This window comes from Oncorhynchus mykiss, chromosome 13 (assembly GCF_057628025.1).
Source record: "Oncorhynchus mykiss isolate SJ-2025 chromosome 13, ASM5762802v1, whole genome shotgun sequence".
Taxonomy (NCBI): domain Eukaryota; kingdom Metazoa; phylum Chordata; class Actinopteri; order Salmoniformes; family Salmonidae; genus Oncorhynchus; species Oncorhynchus mykiss.
This window is the reverse complement of record NC_143034.1, coordinates 72,314,516-72,340,547: the sequence shown is the minus strand read 5'-3', so window position 1 is coordinate 72,340,547 and position 26,032 is coordinate 72,314,516. Positions and strand designations below refer to the sequence as shown.

General features: G+C 41.2%; 1 protein-coding gene across 4 annotated transcripts in view; it reads right to left on the bottom strand.

Annotated features, from left to right (window-relative positions):
- The window catches only part of LOC110515058 (NLR family CARD domain-containing protein 3-like), a 29,110-nt gene extending 11,624 nt beyond the window's left edge, over positions 1 to 17,486 (bottom strand). The window contains exons 1-8 of one of the 4 annotated variants that reach the window (XM_090197485.1): positions 17,109 to 17,486; positions 11,807 to 11,860; positions 8,201 to 8,317; positions 7,873 to 7,957; positions 7,515 to 7,743; positions 5,316 to 7,107; positions 4,887 to 5,060; positions 104 to 277 (exon numbers count right to left, since the gene is read on the bottom strand). In XM_090197485.1, coding sequence (XP_090053611.1) covers positions 104 to 277; positions 4,887 to 5,060; positions 5,316 to 7,107; positions 7,515 to 7,743; positions 7,873 to 7,957; positions 8,201 to 8,317; positions 11,807 to 11,844 — 2,609 coding nt within the window. In that variant the 5' untranslated portion in view covers positions 11,845 to 11,860; positions 17,109 to 17,486. Of the gene's footprint in view, positions 1 to 103; positions 278 to 2,157; positions 2,850 to 4,886; positions 5,061 to 5,315; positions 7,108 to 7,514; positions 7,744 to 7,872; positions 7,958 to 8,200; positions 8,318 to 10,514; positions 11,132 to 11,806; positions 11,861 to 14,164; positions 14,286 to 17,108 lie in introns of those variants that run through there. The other 3 variants (XM_036939556.2, XM_090197483.1, XM_090197484.1) reach the window with 3 other exon arrangements.
- Between the last annotated feature and the right edge of the window lie 8,546 nt (positions 17,487 to 26,032).

Here is a 26,032-nt window from a genome sequence, read left to right as displayed (position 1 = left end):
CTTCACTGTCCAAACACACATAGTGTTCACTATGTGTGCCTGGTAAACACATGTGGATCTGGTGAACAGTTATCACTTGTTGACCAACTACAGGAATACTGACCTCAGAGTCTCCAGTTTACAGTGTGGATTCTCCAGTCCAGCAGAGAGCAGCTTCACTCCTGAATCCTTCAGGTCATTGTTACTCAGATCCAGGTTTCTCAGGTGTGAGGGGTTTGACTTCAGAGCTGAGACCAGAGAAGCACAGCCTTCTTCAGTGACTCCACAGCCTGACAGCCTGCAAAAAGTAAAATAATTTTTAAATCACTCTGCTATTCTTTGGTGTTGAAGATATAATCAAATTGTATTTGTCACATGTGCTGAATACAACAGGTGTTGAGCTTACCGTGAAATACTTACTTTCAAGCCCTTATCCAAAAATGCAGTTTTAAGAAAATTAAGAGTTAAGAAAATATTTACTAAATAGTCAATGTGCAGGGCTACAGGTTAGTTGAGGTATTTGAGGTAATATGTAAATGTAGGTAGGGGTTAAGTGACTATGCATAGATAATAAACAGGTTAGTTGAGGTATTTGAGGTAATATGTAAATGTAGGGAAGGGGTTAAGTGACTATGCATAGATAATAAACAGGTTAGTTGAGGTATTTGAGGTAATATGTAAATGTAGGTAGGGGTTAAGTGACTATGCATAGATAATAAACAGGTTAGTTGAGGTATTTGAGGTAATATGTAAATGTAGGTAGGGGTTAAGTGACTATGCATAGATAATAAACAGGTTAGTTGAGGTATTTGAGGTAATATGTAAATGTAGGTAGGGGTTAAGTGACTATGCATAGATAATAAACAGGTTAGTTGAGGTATTTGAGGTAATATGTAAATGTAGGTAGGGGTTAAGTGACTATGCATAGATAATAAACACGTTAGTTGAGGTATTTGAGGTAATATGTAAATGTAGGTAGGGGTTAAGTGACTATGCATAGATAATAAACAGGTTAGTTGAGGTATTTGAGGTAATATGTAAATGTAGGTAGGGGTTAAGTGACTATGCATAGATAATAAACAGGTTAGTTGAGGTATTTGAGGTAATATGTAAATGTAGGTAGGGGTTAAGTGACTATGCATAGATAATAAACAGGTTAGTTGAGGTATTTGAGGTAATATGTAAATGTAGGTAGGGGTTAAGTGACTATGCATAGATAATAAACAGGTTAGTTGAGGTATTTGAGGTAATATGTAAATGTAGGTAGGGGTTAAGTGACTATGCATAGATAATAAACAGGTTAGTTGAGGTATTTGAGGTAATATGTAAATGTAGGTAGGGGTTAAGTGACTATGCATAGATAATAAACAGGTTAGTTGAGGTATTTGAGGTAATATGTAAATGTAGGTAGGGGTTAAGTGACTATGCATAGATAATAAACAGGTTAGTTGAGGTATTTGAGGTAATATGTAAATGTAGGTAGGGGTTAAGTGACTATGCATAGATAATAAACAGGTTAGTTGAGGTATTTGAGGTAATATGTAAATGTAGGTAGGGGTTAAGTGACTATGCATAGATAATAAACAGGTTAGTTGAGGTATTTGAGGTAATATGTAAATGTAGGTAGGGGTTAAGTGACTATGCATAGATAATAAACAGGTTAGTTGAGGTATTTGAGGTAATATGTAAATGTAGGTAGGGGTTAAGTGACTATGCATAGATAATAAACAGGTTAGTTGAGGTATTTGAGGTAATATGTAAATGTAGGTAGGGGTTAAGTGACTATGCATAGATAATAAACAGCGAATAGCAGCAGCGTAATTTAAAAGAAATGCAAATAGTCCGGGCGGCCATTTTGATTAGCTGTTCAGGGGTCCTGTGGCTCGGGGGTAGAAGCTGTTCAGTGGTCCTATGGCTCGGGGGTAGAAGCTGTTCAGTGGTCCTATGGCTCGGGGGTAGAAGCTGTTCAGTGGTCCTATGGCTCGGGGGTAGAAGCTGTTAAGAAGCCTTAAGAAGACTTGGCGCTCCAGTACCGCTTGCCATGCAGTAGCAAAGAGAACAGTCTATGAATTTTAAGGGCCATCTTCTGACATCGCCTGGTATAGAGGCCCTGGATGGCAGGACGCTTGGCCCCAGTGATGTACTGGGCCGTTCGTACTGCCCTCTGTAGCGCCTTGCGGTTGGAGGATGAGCAGTTGCCATACCAGTGGTTGATGCAACCCGTCATGATGCTCTTGATGGTGCAGCTGTAGAACTTTTTGAGGATCTGAGGACCCATGCCAAATCTTTTCAGTCTCCTGATGGGGAATAGGTGTTGTCGTGCCCTCTTCACAACTTTCTTGGTGTGTTTGGACCATGACAGTTTGTTGGTGATGTGGACACCAAGGAACTTTAAGCTCTCAGCCTGCTCCACTACAGCCCTGTCGAAGAGAATGGGCGTGTGCTTGGTCATCCTTTTCCTGTAGTCCACGATCATCTCCTTTGTCTTGATCACGTTGAGAGAGAGGTTGTTGTCCTAGCACCTCACTGCCAGGTCTCTGACCTCCTCCCTATAAGCTGTCTTATTGTTGTTGGTGATCAGGCCTGCCCGCATTGTGTTGTTAGGAAACTTAATGATGGTGTTGGAGTCGTGCTTGGCCACGCAGTCGATCGGTGAACAGAGAGTACAGGAGGGGACTAAGCACGCACCCCTGAGGGGACCCCGTGTTGAGGATCAGCGTGGCAGATGTGTTGTTGCCTACCCTTACCACCTGGGGCATCCCGTCAGGAAGTCTAGGATCCAGTTGCAGAGGGAGGTGTTTAATCCCAGGTTTCTTAGCTTAGTGATCAGCTTTGAGGTCAGTTTATTCTTTCAAATTTTCAGATACATCCTGAAACATGCCATATTCAGTATATTCATCAATCATTATTAGAAATGTCAAATGTAAGGTCAAATATGTGAGTAGACTGACCAGACCAGTTTAAAAGCAGTATCAATCAAAAGACAGACAGTGAGGTATCAGATTTAGATTGTACTGAGTATACCGTCCACACCATATCTATTTTGACAGTGAGGTATCAGATTTAGATTGTATTGAGTATACAGTGCACACCATATCTAGTTTGACAGTGAGGTATCAGATTTAGATTGTATTAAGTATACAGTCCACACCATATCTAGTTTGACAGTGAGGTGTCAGATTTAGATTGTACTGAGTATACAGTCCACACCATATCTAGTTTGACAGTGAGGTGTCAGATTTAGATTGTACTGAGTATACAGTCCACACCATATCTAGTTTGACAGTGAGGTGTCAGATTTAGATTGTATTAAGTATACAGTCCACACCATATCTATTTTGACAGTGAAGATAACATTTTTAAATTGGGCTCTATACTCCAGCATTTGGGATTTGAGATCAATTGTTTCATATGAGGTGACAGTATATTATGTCACCTTTTATTAAAGGGTATGTTTCACAGCTTAGAAATTAAATCACTTTATGTATCTAGTCCCCCCATTTGAAGAAGTCTTAAGTATTTAGACAAATTCACTCACAGTGTATTAAAGTGGTTAAAAGCTTAGTATTTGGTCCCATATTTCTTGCATGCAAGGACTAAATCAAGCTTGTGACTCAAACTCGTTGGTTACATTTGCAGTTTGTTTTGGTTGTGATGATGACTGGAGTAATTTTAATTCCTAAGTGGGTAGATAACATGTTTCTAAAAACTACTAATACTGATGGGGCCATGATTAAGGTAAAGCAGGAATGATTCATGAATAATCATTTTAATTGAGGAAGTTACAGAGGCTACAACAAAACATGCTAAGCTCTAAGTGCTACCAATAACAGGGGAGGATAGCATTTTTTCTGAGCTTTGCACCTCTATAACTTTGTCATTCATCATCATTCAGGAGTCATCTATGATTATTCCTAATCACGGTTGTATCCACATGAATGTAGAAGTGTTCAGAAACATCTTCTGTTCTTACTGACAATACAAGTGAAGTGACTCCAAAATGACAGGAGGGTATTTATTATTCCGTTTCTATTGGGAAAAACATCATCCAAAACACATCCAAATCAAACAGCAAATGCATTCAATAAGTGTGGAGTCACATGCTTGATGTAATCACAGCAGGCAAGGAATGTGAGACCAAAAACTTCACTTATGACAACTTTAATATTATATAAGTGAATCATTAGGAATTATTCAAATGGGAGAACTAGATATATAAAGTGCTTACATTTCTAAACAGTATAACAGGTATGTATGAATACTGAAAAAAAAAGGTGACATTCTCCACTGTCGCAAGTTTAGTATTTGGTCCCAAACTTGTTGGTTGCATTTGCAGTTTGTTGTGGTTGGGTGTTGGGTTGTGTTTTGCCCAATAGTAACTGAATAGCTAGAATTGTTAGCTAGATTACTTGTTGGTTATTACTGCATTGTCGGAACTAGAAGCACAAGCATTTCGCTACACTCGCATTAACATCTGCTAACCATGTGTATGTGACAAATAAAATGTGATTTGATTTGATTTGATTTGAATAGTGGATGATGACTGGATTAATCATCTGTCTAAGTGAGTAGATAACATGTTTCTAAACACTACTAAAATAATTTGATGATGCCATGATTAGGAAAATCATGTATGAATCATGAATAATAATGAGTGAGAGTTTTACAGAGACTACAACAAAACATGCTAACCTTTCACCTTTACCCTGAAATAAAAGGTAACACACTGTACTGTCGCCTAATATGAAACATTCTATATCAAATCCAAAATGCTGGACGATACCGCAACATTTAAAACTGTAAGCTTCACTGTCCAAACACATATGGTGTCGACTATGTGTGCCTGGTAAACACATGTGGATCTGGTGAACAGTTACCACTTGTTGACCAACTACAGGAATACTGACCTCAGAGTCTCCAGTTTACAGTGTGGATCTTCCAGTCCAGCAGAGAGCAGCTTCACTCCTGAATCCTTCAGGTCATTGTTACTAAGATCCAGCTCTCTCAGGTGTGAGGGGTTTGACTTCAGAGCTGAGACCAGAGAAGCACAGCCTTTCTCTTTGACTCCACAGCCTGACAGCCTAACAAAGTGATTTCACAAACACAGTGTTAATTTAACACCAGTAGTGTAGAAGGGCAACGGTGGATGCTTTTGGTTTATTCTTTAAAACAAGATATGGATTCATCTTCCATCTCCTACAATTGTATGTTCATATTGTTATACTAATGTGAACACCGATGTATTGATTCAATATGATGTTCAAAAATACATATTGTTCTCTAAACTGAATAATCTTCCTGATAATTAGAACTTAAATGTCATTCTATGGACTCACAGAGCAGCTATGGAGGATTTGACCACTGGCAGCAGCCTCAGAAGACCTTCCTCTGATCTGGAGTATTTCTTCAGGTCAAACACTTCCACCTCCTTCTCTGAAGTCAGCAACACAAAGACCAGAGCTGACCACTGTGCATGTGACAGGTTGGCTCTAGAGAGACTTCCTGAGCTCAGGTAGCTTTGAATCTCCTCCACTAGAGAATGGTCATTCAGTTCATTCAGACAGTGGAACAGATTGATGCACATCTCTGGAGAGGGGTTCTCCCTGATCTTCTCCTTGATATACTTGACTGTTTCTTCATGGCTCTGTGAGCTACTTCTTGTCTCTGTTGGTAGACCTCGTAAGTGCTTCTGATTGGACTCCAGTGAGAGGCCCAGAAGGAAGCGGAGGAAAAGGTCCAGGTTTCCCCTCTCACTTTGTAAGGCTTTATCCACAGCACTCTTGTAGAAAGCAACTTCAAGCTGGACTCTGAATAGCGAAGAAAAGTTAATACTCGTTGAATGCAGTTTGGCCATTAGATTCTCATTGTTGTTGATGAATGAGAGGAGCACATATACAGCAGCCAGAAACTCCTGAATGCTTAGATGCACGAAGCAGTACACCTTGTCCTGGTACAGCCCACATTCCTCTTTAAAGAGCTGTGTGCACAATCCTGAGTACACTGAGGCTTCATTGATATCGATTCCAGCCTCTTTCAGGTCTTCTTCATAGAAAATCAGATTGCCCTTGACAAGCTGTTGAAAAGCCAGTTTTCCCAGTGACAGAATGCCCTCTTTATTCAAATCTGGACCTGTCTCTTCTTTCCCAAGATACTTTTCATTCTTCTGTCTGGTATAAAACACCACAAGGTGTGTGTACATCTCAGTCAGAGTCTTGGGCATCTCTTCTCTCTTATGTTTCAGCATGTCTTCAAGGACTATTGCAGAAATCCAACAGAAGACTGGAATGTGGCACATGATGTGGAGGCTCCTTGATGTCTTTATGTGTGAGATGATTCTGCTGGCCAGGTCATCATCACTGAATCTCTTCCTGAAGTACTCCTCCTTCTGTGGGTCATTGAACCCTCGTACCTCTGTCACCTGGTCAACACAACCTGAAGGGATCTTATTGGCTGCTGCAGGTCGGGTAGTTATCCAGAGGAGAGCAGCGGGAAGCAGATTTCCCTTGATGAGGTTTGTCAGCAGAACATCCACTGAGGTTGACATTGTGACATCACAACATATCTTGTTCTTCTGGAAGTCTAGGGGCAGGCGGCACTCATCCAGACCATCAAAGATGAACAGAACTTTGTACTTGTTGTAGTTGGAGATTCTTGATTCTTTGGTTTCCATTGAGAAGTGATTGAGAAGTTCAATCAAAGTGTGGTTTTCCCCTTTCATTAAATTCAGCTCCCGAAAAGGGAATGAAAATACAAATTGAACATCCTGATTTGCTTTTCCTTCAGCCCAGTCCAGGATGAACTTCTGCACAGAGACTGTTTTTCCAATGCCAGCAACTCCCTTTGTCAGCACAGTTCTGATAAGTTTGTCTTGTCCAGTTAAGGGTTTGAAGATGTCGTTACATTTGATTGCAGTCTCTGGTCTTGCTTGTTTCCTGGTTGTTGTCTCAATCTGTCTCAGCTCATGTTCATTATTGACCTCTCCTGTTCCACCCTCTGTGATGTAGAGCTCTGTGTAGACCTTGTTGAGAAGTGTTGGGTTTCCTTGTTTAGCGATCCCCTCAAATACACATTGAAACTTCTTCTTTAGATGAGATTTGAGTTCACATTGGCAAATCATAGCAAGCTCATCTGAATGAAGAAAGAACACAGAGGATATTAATATTACGTCTGTTTTAATGCTTACAGTATGGTAGGAATGTGTTATAAAGTTGTACTTTATAATAATTTATTTTCTTAACTGCCTGTATAAATGTGTACATGTTTTTTTATAATGAATTACACACTGGTGTGACTTATTGTTATTATTATTGATGGTATCATTAATATTTTGTCTCTCTCTCTCCTCTCTGTCTCTCCTCTCTCTGTCTAAATACATCAACACAACACATTCCGTTGCAACTTGATGAGGCCACTAGGTGTTGTGTTAAGGCTGCTACAATATCATTGAGTTACACAGCTACTTTAGCTGTACTTTATCTACAGTTTTTATATGTTTGTTATAAAACAACATTCAACATGAGGCAGACAGGTCTTACTTTTCTCCAGTGTGTCAGCAAGCTCCTTCTGGTTCATTTTCCTCAGGACGTGCAGTGCGATCTTCAGAGCCCCCTCTCTGGCACTGCTCTCCTGCTTCTCATCGTCAGCATCCACAACTTCCTCATCCTGCTTCTGACTCTCAAAGCCTTGTGGGAGTTCTGGATTAAGAATCCTCTTGAACATCTTCAGCTCGTTCTTCACAAATGTCATAATATTCTCTTCAAGCAACTGAAATAAATTAAGTTAATAAGTTAAGCAAGAGAAGAAATGCTTTCTCATTAACACATTAATGAATGATTGACAGATCAACTTTACTTGATGTAAACAAAAGTAAATGTACATAACAGGACCACATACACTGAATATGGAGGTCAGGTCTGTTTGATGACTTAGTGAAGACTGACCACTGAGAATCTCTGACTCTGATCTCTCCTGTTGGTTTCTGTGGACAAAACATGAGATTTTCCAGGGAGCGCACACACACACACAAACACACAAACACACACACACACACACACAGAGGGAATGTTGTGTTTGTTTAACATAGTTTTAGGACTAAGAAATGGAAAAAAGGATTAGCCTGAATGTTATGAAAACAACAAAAGTCATTTGAACATTTGAGAGGAGAAATGAAGAGAGACAGTGTTGTTTAACTCACTGACCATGACCCATGAGTTATTCTTACCTTTGTTCAGTAGAAATGTCTCCCTGTCTAAAATATATAGGAGGTTCCATAGACCGGTCACTCTTCATAGACACACAGCTGGGTACAGTGGAGGCTGGTCCCTCCTGCTTGATTGGGCTTCAACACAACAGAGACAAACATTACATCTCTCTGAGCTCAGATGGTGAAACATAAGAAAAGTTAAATTCCAAAATGCTATATATCCAATTTCAGAAATGTTGGTAAATTAGCTGTCATTGTTTAAAGAAATTATAAAAACAATTGTTTTTTTGCTAAATATCTGCCTCACTCTCAGAGAAATAAGTGGTACTGCTATGTTTAACACAGTCAAATGTAACAAATAACTGAATGTTTAATAAAGAACTGTACAAATTATGAATTAGTGACATCAATATATATATTTATATATTTAATATATATAATTAAATAAAGAAATATGAGATCTGTATGTAAATATTTACAATTTACATTTGAGTCATTTAGCAGATGCTCTTAACCAGGGCCCAGTTTCGCAAAGATTCTCAAAGTTAATTCCCCAAACCATCAATATTAACGTTGCACTTGAACACGTTTATAATCTAACGCTTGCCTCAGATCAATCAGAACAGCTAAGTGAGTCGTTGGATACTTGTTTTGCCCTCCTGTGCCAATGTATACGCAGAAGATTTCTGCTAAACATAAAATCACATTGTTTATCAGTCTATCTGTGACCACCGATAACTTTAGAGCAAAGTTGACTACAAATACAAAGTTGCCAATGTCTTTGCAATTGATATAAACAAGTGACGTAGAAAAATGTTATTCAAATTAAAACAGAGATGACTGCATTAATGTATTAAAATATAGACAGTAGGCTAGGCCTATTTCAATCATATCGAAATACATTTCATGGTCTATCAATTGAGTTCTATTTTGCTACTTGTTGACTACGGTCTCTAATTTGTCTCAATATATTTCATGATGTGTAGCCTAACACGTGCACAATGACGTGCCAAATCCGTGATTTAATGCATTTTTATGAGGTCGCATTAGATAGAATAAGCCGCCTCAATGTTTGCAGCCGTAGGTGGTAATATCTCTCTAGGAGCTGATCCGTTGTCAGTTTTGTGAAATAATTATAATGTTAAGGAAAGATTGAGAATGTAGAAAGCTGAGAGCAGCGATCCCTTTCTTTCGATCCTATCAATATCGACACATACTACAAGGACATACATAGCGACCGTTCTCTCTGCGTGGTGCATGCTACATATTACATTTAAATGATCAAAACAGCCATAGAAGGAATTATGGTTTTGCGCTTTGAACATAGGGTGTCAGATTATTGTTTTGTTGTGTTTTCATGCTTTTTGCCTCCTGAACAGTCCACATGGGGTAGAGATGCATCCCCCTTCTATAGTCATAGTCAAGTATACCTATATACAGAATCAGGTGCTATTTACATATGTGGGATCTTAACAGTGGAATTGGGAGGTTAGGTTACTATATAAATGATAGACATTGATGATATTCCATCGCGTGTTGCTTTGTATGACTGTGTTAATCATCATGGGGAAACCCTGTTAGAATTTTTTCAGCGATTCTAAAATGTCTATTATTAATGGAAGGATGTGCCCCTTAAGCGGTAACTTTACATCCATATTTGGCAAAGGAAAAGCTGTAGTGGACTATATAGTTACCCTCCACGACTGTCTAGAAACTTTTTTGGAATGTAAGGTGCTACCCCCTAACCAGATGGTTGAAGAATGCCGATGTTTTGACTTAATTGGAGAAAAATGTAGACTTCCTGATCATTCTCTTTTATTTATGATATTTTCTGTTGATCACAAACTTTCTCAACTAGGTATTACTGTGCATCATTCGGGGCTAAAGATAAATACCACGTATAGGCAGGCCTACATGTAAGAACATAAATATGCCAAATTACTTTCTATGTTCTGAAATGGCATGTAAGAGCTCTGGTGGAACACATCGAAACTCTGCAAAGATACATTGGATTTTTTAAAACTTTTATTTACAGAGACATTTCCTTTAATTTAGCCTATAGTTTGTTAAATACAGGGGTTGATGGGAAATTGTATCACGCAATCCAGTCTCTTTACAAAGTACCAATTGCTTGTGTGGGTGTTAATGAATATCGTACAGATAGGTTTCCCACATCCTCGGGTGTAAAACAAGGAGACGCCTTATTACCGACTTTGTTTGCTATTTTTATACATTATTTGGCAAAAGAAGATTAATCATGAACCCAAAGTTAAAACTTGTTGTTTGATTAAGAGTGAATTTGTGTGTGAGAGAGACATTAAGTATAACCTACCTAAAAGCAGGAGATCTTTATGTGCACAGGTAACATCAGGGATATTGCCTCCATGTATTGAAACAGGTAGGTATTGTGGTGAAATTGGAATGAGGAAATATTATGTAACTATTGTGACCTCGAAGAAATAGAGAATGATACTCATTTCATCCTCTATTGCCCTTTCTACCACAATATATGTATGCTCTTATTCCAGAAAGCACACCAGATATACACTGGAATTATGTGGCTGAGCCATGAGGAGAGACTGAAATGTTTTTCTCCCCGTTGTGTATTTCCGTTTGCGGAACATTTAGATAAATCCTGGAATAAAAGAAAACGGGATAGCTATAATTAAATGATAAAGATATTTCGTTTCTATGTGGTAAAAGGTACGTGTGTATATAGATTGTGTATAGGCTTGTCTCCCATATGAATCTTCTCTTGTGCCAGACTGGGTTCAAATTCCTTCTGTTTAATTTTTCTGGATTTATTTATCTGTATATGTTATGTATGTATGTTTGTATGTGTATATACAGTGTATATATATTTATGTTTGTGTGTATGTATGTATACTTTTTACTGCTCTAGCGATATAATTATTGTTTCGACAACCTTATTTATTATGTATTGATTTGTATCTGTAATGTTTTCCCTCTTTATGCTATGTGCAATGCAGAGAGCACTGGAAGTAGAATTATCACTGAATTACCACACTGAATTACAGTAATATTTGTTTATGTGTCAATTATTCCAATAAGGGATGGCTTGCCAACTGGCGATTTGACACGAAAAATTGCTTCCATTCATACAGTACAGTTGCCGTATCTTAGTTTGATAATCCTGTTGTTGCACAAATTGTCCTACACAGCAGGCAATGCGAACTTGTCGTGTTTTCCGAGGGTTAAAAAGGCTTCTAAAGTTCCTAATTTCCAATTTCACTTTCAGACTTGATTGAAAAAAGTGTATCAACCCCTGTCCATTCATTATAAAACCCATAATAATTTACATTTCCTGATGCTGTAGGATTATTTTCCTGCTGTGAGAAAATGGGTCAAATGTTTCGATTTGTGCATTCATTTTAAGATTGCTAAGTGAGACAACCACATATCACAGTCAAATATACAGAATATAAACATTCAATTACAGCTAAACAATGGAGATATAGCATTTTACAAAAAAACAAGCATTTTCATACACATCAAAAAATTTAAGGTAACAAAAAGAAATAATTTATGATTACCTTTTTTTTGTGGAAATAGCGTTTTGGAAATAAACTGTTCATAAATTATTTAAAATGTGTGTCATCTCACCTCTTATCTGTGGTGTCATGTTCCGCAGAGACGCTCATTTTAGAGCACTGACCCCTAAACAGAGATCCAGCATGTTGGTTGTGGTTAACACAGTGACAACTAATTATTGAATGTCAAATGATCTCTACTATTCATTATATCTTGGAAATAAAACATTTACTATCAGACACATCCAAACAGTCTGATGATTTAATGCAATCACATGTAGTTGTGACATCACTTCTCCATGTTAACTGTCAATAATAATAATAATAAGTCACAGTTTGTTAAGGTAGTTATAGACAGTGCATCAACACAAGGTCATGTCTCACACTTATTTTTATTCATTAAAAGTAAGCTATTATCTATCAATCTGTTATTTTCTAAACGAATCTGAATAAAAAAACGAGAGCATACAGGTCGCAGTGGTGGTAGTATATGGGGCTTTGGTGACAAAACGGATGGCACTGTGATAGACTGCATCCAGTTTGCTGAGTAGAGTGTTTGAGGCTATTTTGTAAAGGACATCGCCAAAGTCAAGGATCGGTAGGATGGTCGGTTTTACGAGGGTATGTTTGGCAGCATGAGTGAAGGATGCTTTGTTGTGAAATAGGAAGCCGATTCTAGATTTTCATTTTGGATGCCTAATGTGAGTCTGGAAGGAGAGTTTACAGTCTAACCAGACACCTAGGTATTTGTAGATGTCCACATATTCTAAGTCAGAACCGTTCAGAGTAGTGATACTGGACGGGCGGGCAGGTGCTGGTAGCGATCAGTTGAAAAGCATGCATTTAGTTTTACATGCATTTAAGAGCAGTTGGAGGCCATGGAAGGAGAGTTGTATGGCATTGAAGCTCGTCTGGAGGTTAATTAACACAGTATCCAAAGATTGGCCAGAAGTATAAAGATTGGTATCGTCTGCGTAGAGGTGTATCAGAGAATCACCAGCAGCTAGAGCGACATATTTGATGAATACAGAGAAAAGAGTCGACCCGAGAATTGAACCCTGTGGCACCCCCATAGAGACTGCCAGAGGTCCGGACAACAGGCCCTCCGATTTGACACACTGAACTCTATCTGAGAAGTAGTTGGTGAACCAGGAGAGGCAGTCATTTGAGAAACCAAGGCTGTTGAGTCTGCCGATAAGAAAGAGGTGATTGACAGAGTCCAAAGCCTTGGCCAGGTCGATGAATACAGCTGCACAGTATGGTCTCTTATCAATGGAGGTTATGATATCGTTTAGTACCTTGAGCGTGGCTGAGGTGCACCCATGACCAACTCGGAAACCAGATTACATAGCGGAGAAGGTACGGTGGGATTCGAAATGGTCGGTGATCTGTTTGTTAAATGGCTTTCGAATACCTTAGATAGGCAGGGTAGAATAGATATAGGTCTGTAGCAGTTAGGGTCTAGTGTCTCCCCCTTTGAAGAGGGGGATGACCGCGGCAGCTTTCCAATCTTTGGGGATTTCAGACGATACAAAAGAGAGGTTGAACAGGCTAGTAATAGAGGTTATAACAATTTCGGCTGATAATTTTAGAAAGAGAGGATCCAGATTGTCTCATCCTGCTGAGATGTAGGGGTCCAGATTTTGCAGCTCTTTCAGAACATCAGCTGACTGAATTTGGGAGAAGGAGAAATGGGGAAGGCTTGGGCAAGTTGCTATGGGGTGTGCAAGGCTGTTGACCGGGGTAGGGGTGGCCAGGTGGAAAGCATCGCCAGCCGTAGAAAAATGCTTATTGAAATTCTCGATTGTCATGGATTTATCAGTGGTGACAATGTTTCCTAGCCTCAGTGCAGTGGGCAGCTGGGAGGAGGTGTTCTTATTCTCCATGGACTTTACAGTGTCCCAGAGCTTTTTGGAGTTTGTGCTGCAGGATGCAAATTTCTGTTTGAAAAAGCTAGCCTTTGCTTTCCTAACTGCCTGTGTGTACTGGTCCCTGACTTCCCTGAACAGTTGCATATTGCGGAGGCTATTCAATTCTAATTCAGTACGCCACAGGATGTTTTTGTGCTGGTCAAGGGCAGTCAGGTCTGGAGAGAACCAACATATCTGTTCCTGGTTCTACATTGTTTTGAATGGGGCTTATTTATGATTGTGAGGAAATCACTTTAAAGAATAACCAGGCATCCTCTACTGACGGGATGAGGTCAATGTCCTTCCAGGATACCCGGGCCAGGTCGATTAGAAAGGCCTGCTCGCTGAAGTGTTTTAGGGAGCGTTTGACAGTGATGAGGGGTGGTCGTTTGACCCTTTGCTACTAGACTCAAAATTGACATCCTGTTTCCATTGATCATCCTTGAGATGTTTCTACAACTTGATTGGAGTCCACCTGTGGTAAATTCAATTTACTGGACATGCTTTGGAAAGCCACACACCTGTCTATATAAGGTTCCACAGTTGACAGTGCAAGTCAGAGCAAAAACCAGGCCATGAGGTCCAGACAATTTCTGTGGAGATGCAGCACTCCCCCAATCAGGCCTTTATGGTAGAGTGGCCAGATGGAAGCCACTCCTCAGTAAAAGGCACATGACAGCCCGCTTGGAGTTTGCCAAAAGGCACCTAAAGGACTCTCAGACCATGAGAAACAAGATGATCCGCTCTGATGAAACCAAGATTGAACTATTAGGCTGAATGCAAAGCGTTACATCTGGAGGAAACCTGGCACCATCCGTATGGTGAAGCAAAAATGTCTAGAAATCCGTTTTTACTGCGTCATTATGCGGTATTGTGTGTATATTGATGAGGGGAAAAAACTATTTAATACATTTTAGAATAACTTAACAACATGTGGAAAAAGTTAAGAGGTCTGAATACTTTCCGAATGCACTGTATCAAACTAACTTGACTATTAAATATAACAGTTCTATGACAGTTCTGTAATACTTTCCGAATGCACTGTATCAAACTAACTCGACTATTAAATATAACAGTTCTATGACAGTTCTGTAATAGTTCTATGCCCGTCTTTCCTTCAAATATAATACATTTATCCGACTTCTAATATTGCAAATAAATGTGTGCCACAGTTTCATCAACCGTATTGTAACTGCATAGGCTACAAACGTACTTTTAAATTCATATCATGAAATCACATAACTGCTGATGATCACTGGTGCTGCCACCTGTTTTCTTGCAGATGAAGTAGCCTGTTATATGAAACTCATTAAACCAGCCTGAACAACAGGAAATAAAATATATCAAATGGTTAAACAAGAAGATCCTGTCCTCCTGATACAGCCATGTACATTAAAAAGTATTCCTTCCCAGTGCTGTGGCCCTCACCAACAGGCCATCTGGCCCTCGCCAACAGGCCATCTGGCCCTCACCAACAGGCCATCTGGCCCTCACCAACAGGCCATCTGGCCCTCACCAACAGGCCATCTGGCCCTCACCAACAGGCCATCTGGCCCTCACCAACAGGCCATCTGGCCCTCACCAACAGGCCATCTGGCCCTCGCCAACAGGCCATCTGGCCCTCACCAACAGGCCATCTGGCCCTCGCCAACAGGCCATCTGGCCCTCACCAACAGGCCATCTGGCCCTCACCAACAGGCCATCTGGCCCTCACCAACAGGCCATCTGGCCCTCACCAACAAGCCATCTGGCCCTCACCAACAGACCATCTGGCCCTCACCAACAGGCCATCTGGCCCTCACCAACAGGCCATCTGGCCCATAGAGACTAAAGGACTATACACTCTAAGCTACACCCCACATCAAGCCACCTCTGATCTGTACACTAGATAACTGCACTATACTTCATTTGCACTCAGTTCATCTATCTTAGATATATTTATACTGATACTGTAAATGTGTACATCCACTGTATATCAACTCTATACCCACTGCACTGTATATTTGTATAGCCAATGTATATCAACTGTATACTCACTGTGCTGTATATGTGTGTATCCACCCTATACTCACTGTGCTGTATATGTGTGTATCCACCCTATACTCACTGTACTGTATATGTGCTTATCCACTGTATACTCACTGTGCTGTATATGTGTATATCAACTGTATACTCACTGTGCTGTATATGTGTATATCAACTGTATACTCACTGTGCTGTATATGTGTATATCAACTGTATACTCACTGTGCTGTATATGTGTATATCAACTGTATACTCACTGTACTGTATATGTGTATATCAACTGTATACTCACTGTGCTGTATATGTGTATATCAACTGTATACTCACTGTGCTGTATATGTGTATATCAACTGTATACTCACTGTGCTGTATATGTGTATATCAACTGTATACTCACTGTGCTGTATATGTGTATATCAACTGTATACTCACTGTGCTGTATATGTGTATATCAACTGTATACTCACTGTACTGTATATGTGTATATCAACTGTATACTCACTGTACTGTATATGTGTATATCAACTGTATACTCACTGTGCTGTATATGTGTATATCAACTGTATACTCACTGTGCTGTATATGTGTATATCAACTGTATACTCACTGTGCTGTATATGTGTATATCAACTGCTCATTCTCTTATAGCTCTATGCTCACTCTACCCAGTTGTGTATAAGGTTGTACCTAAACTTTGTGTAAACTCCTCTGTCTGTATTCTGTCTCTAAATGTTGTCTATCACTAGCAGCACCAAATTACCAAGTAATATTCTTAGTACAGATGTAGGATCTTAATTTGTCAAGTGATTGAGATATGTTCCGTTCTGCTGAGAGAGCACCTTCCTGATGACTAGCACTCTGTATATTCTTATGGATGTGGCCTGAGCTGGATTGTGAAGCTAACTGAAGCTGGCTAGCTTCAGAAAACAAGTACATCTAGCTTGCATGATCGTTTCCTTATCAGGCAGACATCAACAGCCGAGGTATGACCTACCTGGGTCGTAATTCATTAGTTCACACCACAGCCAAGAGTTTTAAAATTTTAAATAAACAGTTTATTCCAAATGCTGTACTACGTGACCTAAACAGTCTCCGTTGCCAAATGTTTTGCTATGGTGGACACTAATGAACACACACCACATGTTTTGAGGAAGTGTAAGTTGTTGTTAGTCAACTATATAAATAAACATTACAATATCATAAACTATATGAATACACAACAATATCCTCAACTATATGAATACACAACAATATCCTCAACTATATGAATACACATAACAATATCATCAACAATATGAATACACATAACAATATCATCAACTATATGAAAACACATAACAATATCATCAACTATATGAATACACATAACAATATCATCAACAATATGAATACACATAATATCATCAACTATATGAATACACATAACAATTGTCATCTTACCTTTAATCTCTCTCAACAGAAGCAGAGTCTGGAATGATCATTTGGTCGTCGAAAGTTCCTTTCATTTGCTCTACTCATTTACATATCAGGTTCTGCCTGTTCTCTCTCCCACTCCCTCTCTCTTTATAGTGCTCCTTGGCATACATTCTACAAGTGTCTAGAACTCTATTCGAAGGATGTGACATTCTTCCACAAGAAATTCCACCATTTGGTGTTTTGTTGATAGCGCTTCTCCAGAATCTTCCATAAGTGTTGAATTGGGTTGAGACCTGATGACTGAAACAGCCATCGCATATTGTGAAACATCAGCAAGTTGAGCAATCTTCATCACTGAAGCTCCTGCCAAACTTGTCCCAACAATCACCAATCATTAAGCTCTTCTCGAGCAGGGTTGCAGTCTCTCAAAGTAGCAGCTCCTCTCTCTCCAGGGGTTGCAGCTCCTCTCTCCCCAGGGGTTGCAGCTCCTCTCTCCCCATGGGGGTAACAACTCCTCTCTCCCCATGGGGGTAGCAACTGCTCTCTCACCATGGGGGTAACAACTCCTCTCTCCCCATGGGGGTAGCAACTGCTCTCTCACCATGGGGGTAGCAGCTCCTCTCTCACCATGGGGGTAGCAGCTCCTCTCTCCCCATGGGGGTAGCAACTCCTCTCTCCCCATGGTGGTAGTAGCTCCTCTCTCCCCAGAGGTAGCAGCTCCTCTCTCCCCAGAGGTAGCAACTCCTCTCTCCCCAGAGGTAGCAGCTCCTCTCTCCCCATGGGGGTAGTAGCTCCTCTCTCCCCATGGGGGTTGCAGCTCCTCTCTCCCCATGGGGGTTGCAGCTCCTCTCTCCCCAGAGGTAGCAACTCCTCTCTCCCCAGGGATAGCAGCTCCTCTCTCCCCATGGGGGTAGTAGCTCCTCTCTCCCCATGGGGGTAGTAGCTCCTCTCTCCCCATGGGGGTTGCAGCTCCTCTCTCCCCATGGGGGTAGTAGCTCCTCTCTCCCCAGAGGTAGCAGCTCCTCTCTCCCCAGAGGTAGCAACTCCTCTCTCCCCAGAGGTAGCAGCTCCTCTCTATCCAGGGATAGCAGCTCCTCTCTCCTCAGGGGTAGCAGCTCCTCTCTCCCCAGAGGTAGCAGCTCCTCTCTCTCCAGGGATAGCAGCTCCTCTCTCCCCAGGGGTAGCAGCTCCTCTCTCCCCAGAGGTAGCAACTCCTCTCTCCCCAGAGGTAGCAGCTCCTCTCTATCCAGGGATAGCAGCTCCTCTCTCCTCAGGGGTAGCAGCTCCTCTCTCCCCAGAGGTAGCAGCTCCTCTCTCTCCAGGGATAGCAGCTCCTCTCTCCCCAGGGGTAGCAGCTCCTCTCTCCCCAGAGGTAGCAGCTCCTCTCTCTCCAGGGATAGCAACTCCTCTCTCCTCAGGGGTAGCCGCTCCTCTCTCCCCAGCGGTTGCAGTAGCAGTAGTGGTAGTCGGTGGCGATGGTTGTAGCGGTGGCTGGAGTGTGGCCTGTCCCCGGGCATTTCTAGGATTTGAAGACGTTGTGGGCTTAGGCCGAAGCCAGTAGGGGCGTCTGGGGCATTCCCTCCCCCCCGAAAAAAAAACTCTACTCTGGAACACTCTCTACTCTGCAACACTCTCTACTCTGGAACACTCTCTACTCTGCAACACTCTCTACTCTGGAACACTCTCTACTCTGCAACACTCTCTACTCTGGAACACTCTACTCTGGAACACTCTCTACTCTGCAACACTCTCTACTCTGGAACACTCTCTACTCTGGAACACTCTCTACACTCTCTATGACCAAAGTTATCCTATTTACACTTTCGAGTCAATTTTGATGGTAGCATAAATGTTTCTGACTCATACTGATGCCACATAGGCTGTTTTATAAATGAGAAGTTGGTTTTGAGTGGAAATGGTTGCTTTTTAAAGTTACTGTATACTGACACGACCAGGGTGACACAACTGGAAATAAAAATGTAAGTGTCCACATAACAGAGCAACACAACTCCAAACATGACAGATCAGAAGCGACATAGCCCCCAGGGTATATGAATATATAGAAACATGACAGATCAGAAGCTACATATCCCCCAGGGTATATGAATATATAGAAACATGACAGATCAGAAGCGACATAGCCCCCAGGGTATATGAATATGTAGAAACATGACAGATCAGAAGCGACATAGCCCCCAGGGTATATGAATATAAAGAAACATGACAGATCAGAAGCGACATAGCCCCCAGGGTATATGAATATAAAGAGACATGACAGATCAGAAGCGACATAGCCCCCAGGGTATATGAATATAAAGAGACATGACAGATCAGAAGCGACATCGCCCCCAGGGTATATGAATATAAAGAAACATGACAGATCAGAAGCGACATAGCCCCCAGGGTATATGAATATATAGAAACATGACAGATCAGAAGCGACATAGCCCCCAGGGTATATGAATATAAAGAGACATGACAGATCAGAAGCGACATAGCCCCCAGGGTATATGAATATAAAGAAACATGACAGATCAGAAGCGACATAGCCCCCAGGGTATATGAATATAAAGAAACATGACAGATCAGAAGCGACATAGCCCCCAGGGTATATGAATATAAAGAAACATGACAGATCAGAAGCGACATAGCCCCCAGGGTATATGAATATAAAGAAACATGACAGATCAGAAGCGACATAGCCCCCAGGGTATATGAATATAAAGAGACATGACAGATAGGAAGCTACATAGCCCCCAGGGTATATGAATATAAAGAGACATGACAGATCAGAAGCGACATAGCCCCCAGGGTATATGAATATAGAGACATGACAGATCAGAAGCGACATAGCCCCCAGGGTATATGAATATAAAGAAACATGACAGATCAGAAGCGACATAGCCCCCAGGGTATATGAATATAAAGAGACATGACAGATCAGAAGCGACATAGCCCCCAGGGTATATGAATATAAAGAGACATGAGCCAAAACAATGGACTTGTAGAATGGAAAATGTTATAAGACCTCTATGATTCATTTTGTCAGTTCTACCAGCTAATGTGAGATTTTTAGATTACATTGAGGACACATAATTTAAGGGTCTATGTATGTTCAATGTCTTGTTCACCTATAATCTACTATTTAACTGGACTAACTGAAATAGCATTCCTCGGACATGTTTTAAAATAGTCTCAGACCAGATTGAAAAAGTCTGATTTCCAGAAGGACGATTAGTCTAGATCTAAGTGACGTCTTAAACTAAACCTGGTCAGAAGTAGCTTTAACTTCATAATAATAATAATGGATGTTAGCCCCAAGGTTGACCTTGGCAATGGAGGTAAATGGGTTATCTGGACTATTTCAATGATGATCAAAGAGCACCTCCAATGCCAGACAGAAGGGCGGTTATAGACAGAATCATCCACTGAATGAGTTTGATTCATTCTGTTTTCGAGACCGTTTCTGTATGTACAAAGAAAATGCAGCTGACATAATTTGTTTGCTTGAGCCAAGGCTTTCTCCTGACTCTCTTAGGGGACGGCCCATCCCTCCTTTCCTACAAGTATTGATCACCTTGAGGTTTTTTGGCATCTGGAACTTTCTATCGTGAAACAGGAGATTTGTGTAGTGTAAGTGAACCGACTGTATCAGAATAGGCCACAAGTATGTAATGCTATATGTGAACTGAAACACAATTACATCAAGTTCCCTGATGCTGCTGCTGCCCAAGACAACTACCAGGTAGAGTTCTATGAATATGGGATCTTCCCTGGAGTCATTGACTATATAGATGGGTGTCATATTCCCAGTAAGTGTCCCTCTACAGCAGAGCACAGGAATCATAAAAACTGGTTCTCAATAAACGTACACTTCCAATTTGCAGTTCTCCAACATTGTTGCACGTTTGAAAGGTGCAACTCATGACTCAAGGATTTTCCAAAACTCCTCTTTGTATACACAGCTTGAAGGAGGACAACATAGACTCATACTTGGTGACAGTGGCTATGCACAGACTAACTTCTTGTTCACCCCATATCTTCACGCAATAGGAGCTGAGCAACAACGGTACAACCAAGTTCATATCTCCACCAGAGGTGTAGTGGAGCGCATGTTTGGTGTATGAAAGAATCGTTTCCAGTGTCTCAGAAACACATTGTGCTTTCAACCAAACAGATGCTGCATTGTCATAACTGTAATAGCAGTGCTCCACAATGACCCCAAACAGCGTGGCTGCCCAGATCCATGACCTCAAACAGCGTGGCTGCCCAGATCCATGACCCCAAACAGCATGGCTGCCCAGATCCATGACCTCAAACAGCATGGCTGCCCAGATCCATGACCTCAAACAGCATGGCTGTCCAGATCCATGACCTCAAACAGCATGGCTGCCCAGATCCATGACCTCAAACAGCATGGCTGCCCAGATCCATGACCTCAAACAGCATGGCTGCCCAGATCCATGACCTCAAACAGCATGGCTGCCCAGATCCATGACCTCAAACAGCATGGCTGCCCAGATCCATGACCTCAAACAGCATGGCTGTCCAGATCCATGACCTCAAACAGCATGGCTGCCCAGATCCATGACCTCAAACAGCATGGCTGCCCAGATCCATGACCTCAAACAGCATGGCTGCCCAGATCCATGACCTCAAACAGCATGGCTGCCCAGATCTATGACCTCAAACAGCATGGCTGCCCAGATCCATGACCTCAAACAGCATGGCTGCCCAGATCCATGACCTCAAACAGCATGGCTGCTCAGATCCATGACCTCAAACAGCATGGCTGCCCAGATCCATGACCTCAAACAGCATGGCTGCCCAGATCCATGACCTCAAACAGCATGGCTGCCCAGATCCATGACCTCAAACAGCATGGCTGCCCAGATCCATGACCTCAACCAGCATGGCTGCCCAGATCTATGACCTCAAACAGCACGGCTGCCCAGATCTATGACCTCAAACAGCATGGCTGCCCAGATCTATGACCTCAACCAGCATGGCTGCCCAGATCCATGACCTCAAACAACATGGCTGTCCAGATCTATGACCTCAAACAGCATGGCTGCCCAGATCTATGACCTCAAACAGCATGGCTGCCCAGATCTATGACCTCAAACAGCATGGCTGCCCAGATCCATGACCTCAAACAGCATGGCTGCCCAGATCTATGACCTCAAACAGCATGGCTGCCCAGATCCATGACCTCAAACAGCATGGCTGCCCAGATCCATGACCTCAAACAGCATGGCTGCCCAGATCCATGACCTCAAACAACATGGCTGTCCAGATCTATGACCTCAAACAGCATGGCTGCCCAGATCCATGACCTCAAACAACATGGCTGTCCAGATCAATGACCTCAAACAGCATGGCTGCCCAGATCCATGACCTCAAACAGCGTGGCTGCCCAGATCTATGACCTCAAACAACATGGCTGCCCAGATCAATGACCTCAAACAACATGGCTGCCCAGATCCATGACCTCAAACAACATGGCTGTCCAGATCTATAACCTCAAACAGCATGGCTGCCCAGATCCTCACATTAGAGATGAGGATGACCCCCATGTTCTCATGGTTGAGGCAGACAATGACAGAAATGGACTAGCCTGCAGAGATGCTTTTGCTATGCAACACTTCTCACAACAAAGAGATTTCAAATGATTGAAGAAAGCAATAGCCATGGATTGGTAACAAAAAGCTTTTTAATTCACAAATAGAAATATTGGGACCCCGAACTGGTGCTGGTTTGAGAAGAACATTGGTACTGCTACTGCTTCATGTTCCTCTCCTCCTCCTTCATAGACAACTCAACATGAAGGATTCACATCTTCATATCATGCTATTCTTTTAAATACATTAGTTTGTGCTCATGAAATTCCATGGCCAGTTTGTCCTGCATGCTCAGCCTCTTTGTCTTTGTCCTCGGGCCCGGGTTAGTGACACAATCTTTCCTCCTGCAGACCTTGATCCTGTCTTGTCCCCTCCAACCTACGATGATCATCTGCCTCTTGAAAAGGATTCCACTGCTGCATTAGAGAACGTTATTCATTATTATTTCTTCCAGAGTTGTTGCCTGTTGATAGCCAGCGACCCCTGGAAGGTATCCCAGACGATCGCCATTTGGACAGTTCAGATGGGGGACTGTTCCAATCCTTCATTTGGTAGGACACATCCATTCAACATGTGCCATCCCCGGACTGCAGATAATGTATAATAATGATGTAATGAACTCAGCTGCTGAAGAAATAATGCAGAACTGTCCAAATGGTCACCTTCCAGGTGTAGCTAATCATGTCATGGGGTTGTTCAATGACAGACATGTATTTGTTCAAAATCTATTACTTGAAGGTTTCATTTCAGAGAGACATATAATCATACTGTTTGAGAAGCTCAGTTCTGGTGACAAAACGGCCCCCAAAAAATGATGCTGACCACATTTAAAAATACAATTTCCACCTCCAGAAATGAGCCCAATAAGATATCGGTAAAATTACAATAAAATTATTTTAACATATTGTACCATATGACCACTGATCTGACCCATGACCCATAAATTATTATGATAATGTCTTTGTATGCCCTTAAACAACTATATGGGTAATGCAAAAGCAAAGTGCAGTATTAAAAAATCTAAATGTTTTGATCAATCGTTCTTGTTGTTTTTCTGTTTGATGGAAACAGTTGGAGTTCTAACTATATATAGTATAACTGTATATACTGATGTTATGTAGTTTTGTTTTCGTGTTTTGAATGTTGTATTGTAGTTACCCTCAAGCTTTATTTATCCATAAGGTATGAACTAATTCAACACGGAGAATGTTTATACTTCAGATATATTTTGACGTTGTCTTCCTGTCAACTCTGTCATTTTCTTTATATTAGCTAACTTTGACATGTTTTATTTGCTATATTTCTTACCATTATCTGGGTATTCGCATTTCAATGCGATTAAAATCATACTCCTAGTACCTCTTCAGGGACATTTGGACATTGTTTTTATTTAGGGTGTGAACTGGTCTGGTCAGATTACCTAGTGGTTAGAGCGTTGGACTGAAATGTCGCTGGTTTGAATACCTGAGCTGTCAAGGTGAAAATCTGTTGATGTGCCCTTAGCAAGACACTTAACTCTAATGTGCTCCACGGGTGCCAAACTACTATTGCTTACCCTGTAAAACAACACATTTCACTGCACCTATCCGGTGTCTGTGACAGTAAATGTAATTCTTTTTATTATTTTTTATTACAACAGTTCATTTAGCAATGCTGGTTATAAATATTGTTGACATTCATCCAAGGACACCTTGACTTGCATTACTGCAACAAACAAAAAATCTCATGAAATCAAAGAACTTCTAGTTAGAGAAAAGGATTCCTGTTACCACGGCCTGCTACAAGCAGGAAACAAGTCATGGACGAACCAGAAATGTGATATATCTGTTTGACACTAACCCTGAAGGATGAATGTGTTAGCCATCGTTTTGGCTAACCACATTGGAACATTCTAGTCTTTAAGGACATGAACTGGCAGAACAGGTTTAAGCAAAGTATGGAGTCTGTAACGCCCTGGCCATAGAGAGGCTTTTATTCTCTATTTTGGTTAGGCCAGGGTGTGACTAGGGTGGGCATTCTAGTTTCTTTATTTCTATGTTTTCTATTTCTTTGTTTTTGGACGAGTGTGGTTCCCAATCAGAGGCAGCTGTCTATCGTTGTCTCTGATTGGGAATCATACTTAGGCAGCCTTTTTCCCCACCTGTGTTTTGTGGGTAGTTGTTTTCTGTATAGTTTATTTGCCTTACAGAATTGTTCCTTTTTCTATTTGTTATTTTGTTCGAGTGTTTTGATTAATAAAGAATCATGAACACTGTCACGACTTCTGCCGAAGTCGTTGCCTTTCCTTGTTTGGGCGGTGCTCGGCGGGCGACGTCACTGGTCTTCTAGCCATCCTTGATCCATATTTCATGTTCCATTGGTTTTGTCTTGTCTTCCCACACCTGGTTTCAATCCCATTCATTACCTGTTGTGTATTTAACCCTCTGTTTCCCCTCATGTCTTTGTCAGAGATTGTTTTATGTCAGTGTTGTTTAGTTTGTATAGGTGCGCGACGGGTCTTCGTACCCATGTTTATTATGTATGTGCATTTAGTGTTTGGAGCATGTTCAGTGGACATTTTTTTAAAAGGACTCCATTACACTCGTTTTACTCTCCTGTGCCTGACCTCCCTGCCACCTATAGACACGACTCTGACAAACACTTACCACGCTGCGCTTTGGTCCATGCCGTCCGATGAGAGACGTGACAGAGTCATTGTTTTCAGGAAGGTGTACCCATGGCGGTAGGAGGGACAGGAGGCAGACTAAGGGTCATCCACCTGAAATATATATATATATATATATATATATATATATAAATATATATATTTTTTCACTTTTATTTAACCAACCAGGTAGGCCATTTGAGAACAAGTTCTCATTTACAACTGCGACCTGGCCAAGATAAAGCAAAGCAGTGCGACAAAAACAACAACACAGAGTTACACATAAACAAACGTACAGTCAATAATACAGTAGAAAAATATATGTACAGTGTGTGCAAATGTAGAAGAGTAGAGAGGTAAGGCAATAAATAGGCCATAGAGGCGAAATTATTACAATTTAGCATTAACACTGGAGTGATAGATGTGCGGATGATGATGTGCAAGTAGAGATACTGGGGTGCAAAAAAGCAAGAGGATATTGCCCTACAAAGACAAAGAGCAGTCCACACAGTGAATCAGAGAAAAATGGTTTTGAAGTTGTTTGTTTTTCTTGCATATCAACCATGACCACTGACCTGACCTATGACCCCTAAAATGCTGATACTATACTCTGCCTTTGTATGACCTTAAAAAGCTATATGGGTAATGCAAAAGCAAAGTGCCGTATCTTAAAACCTAAATGT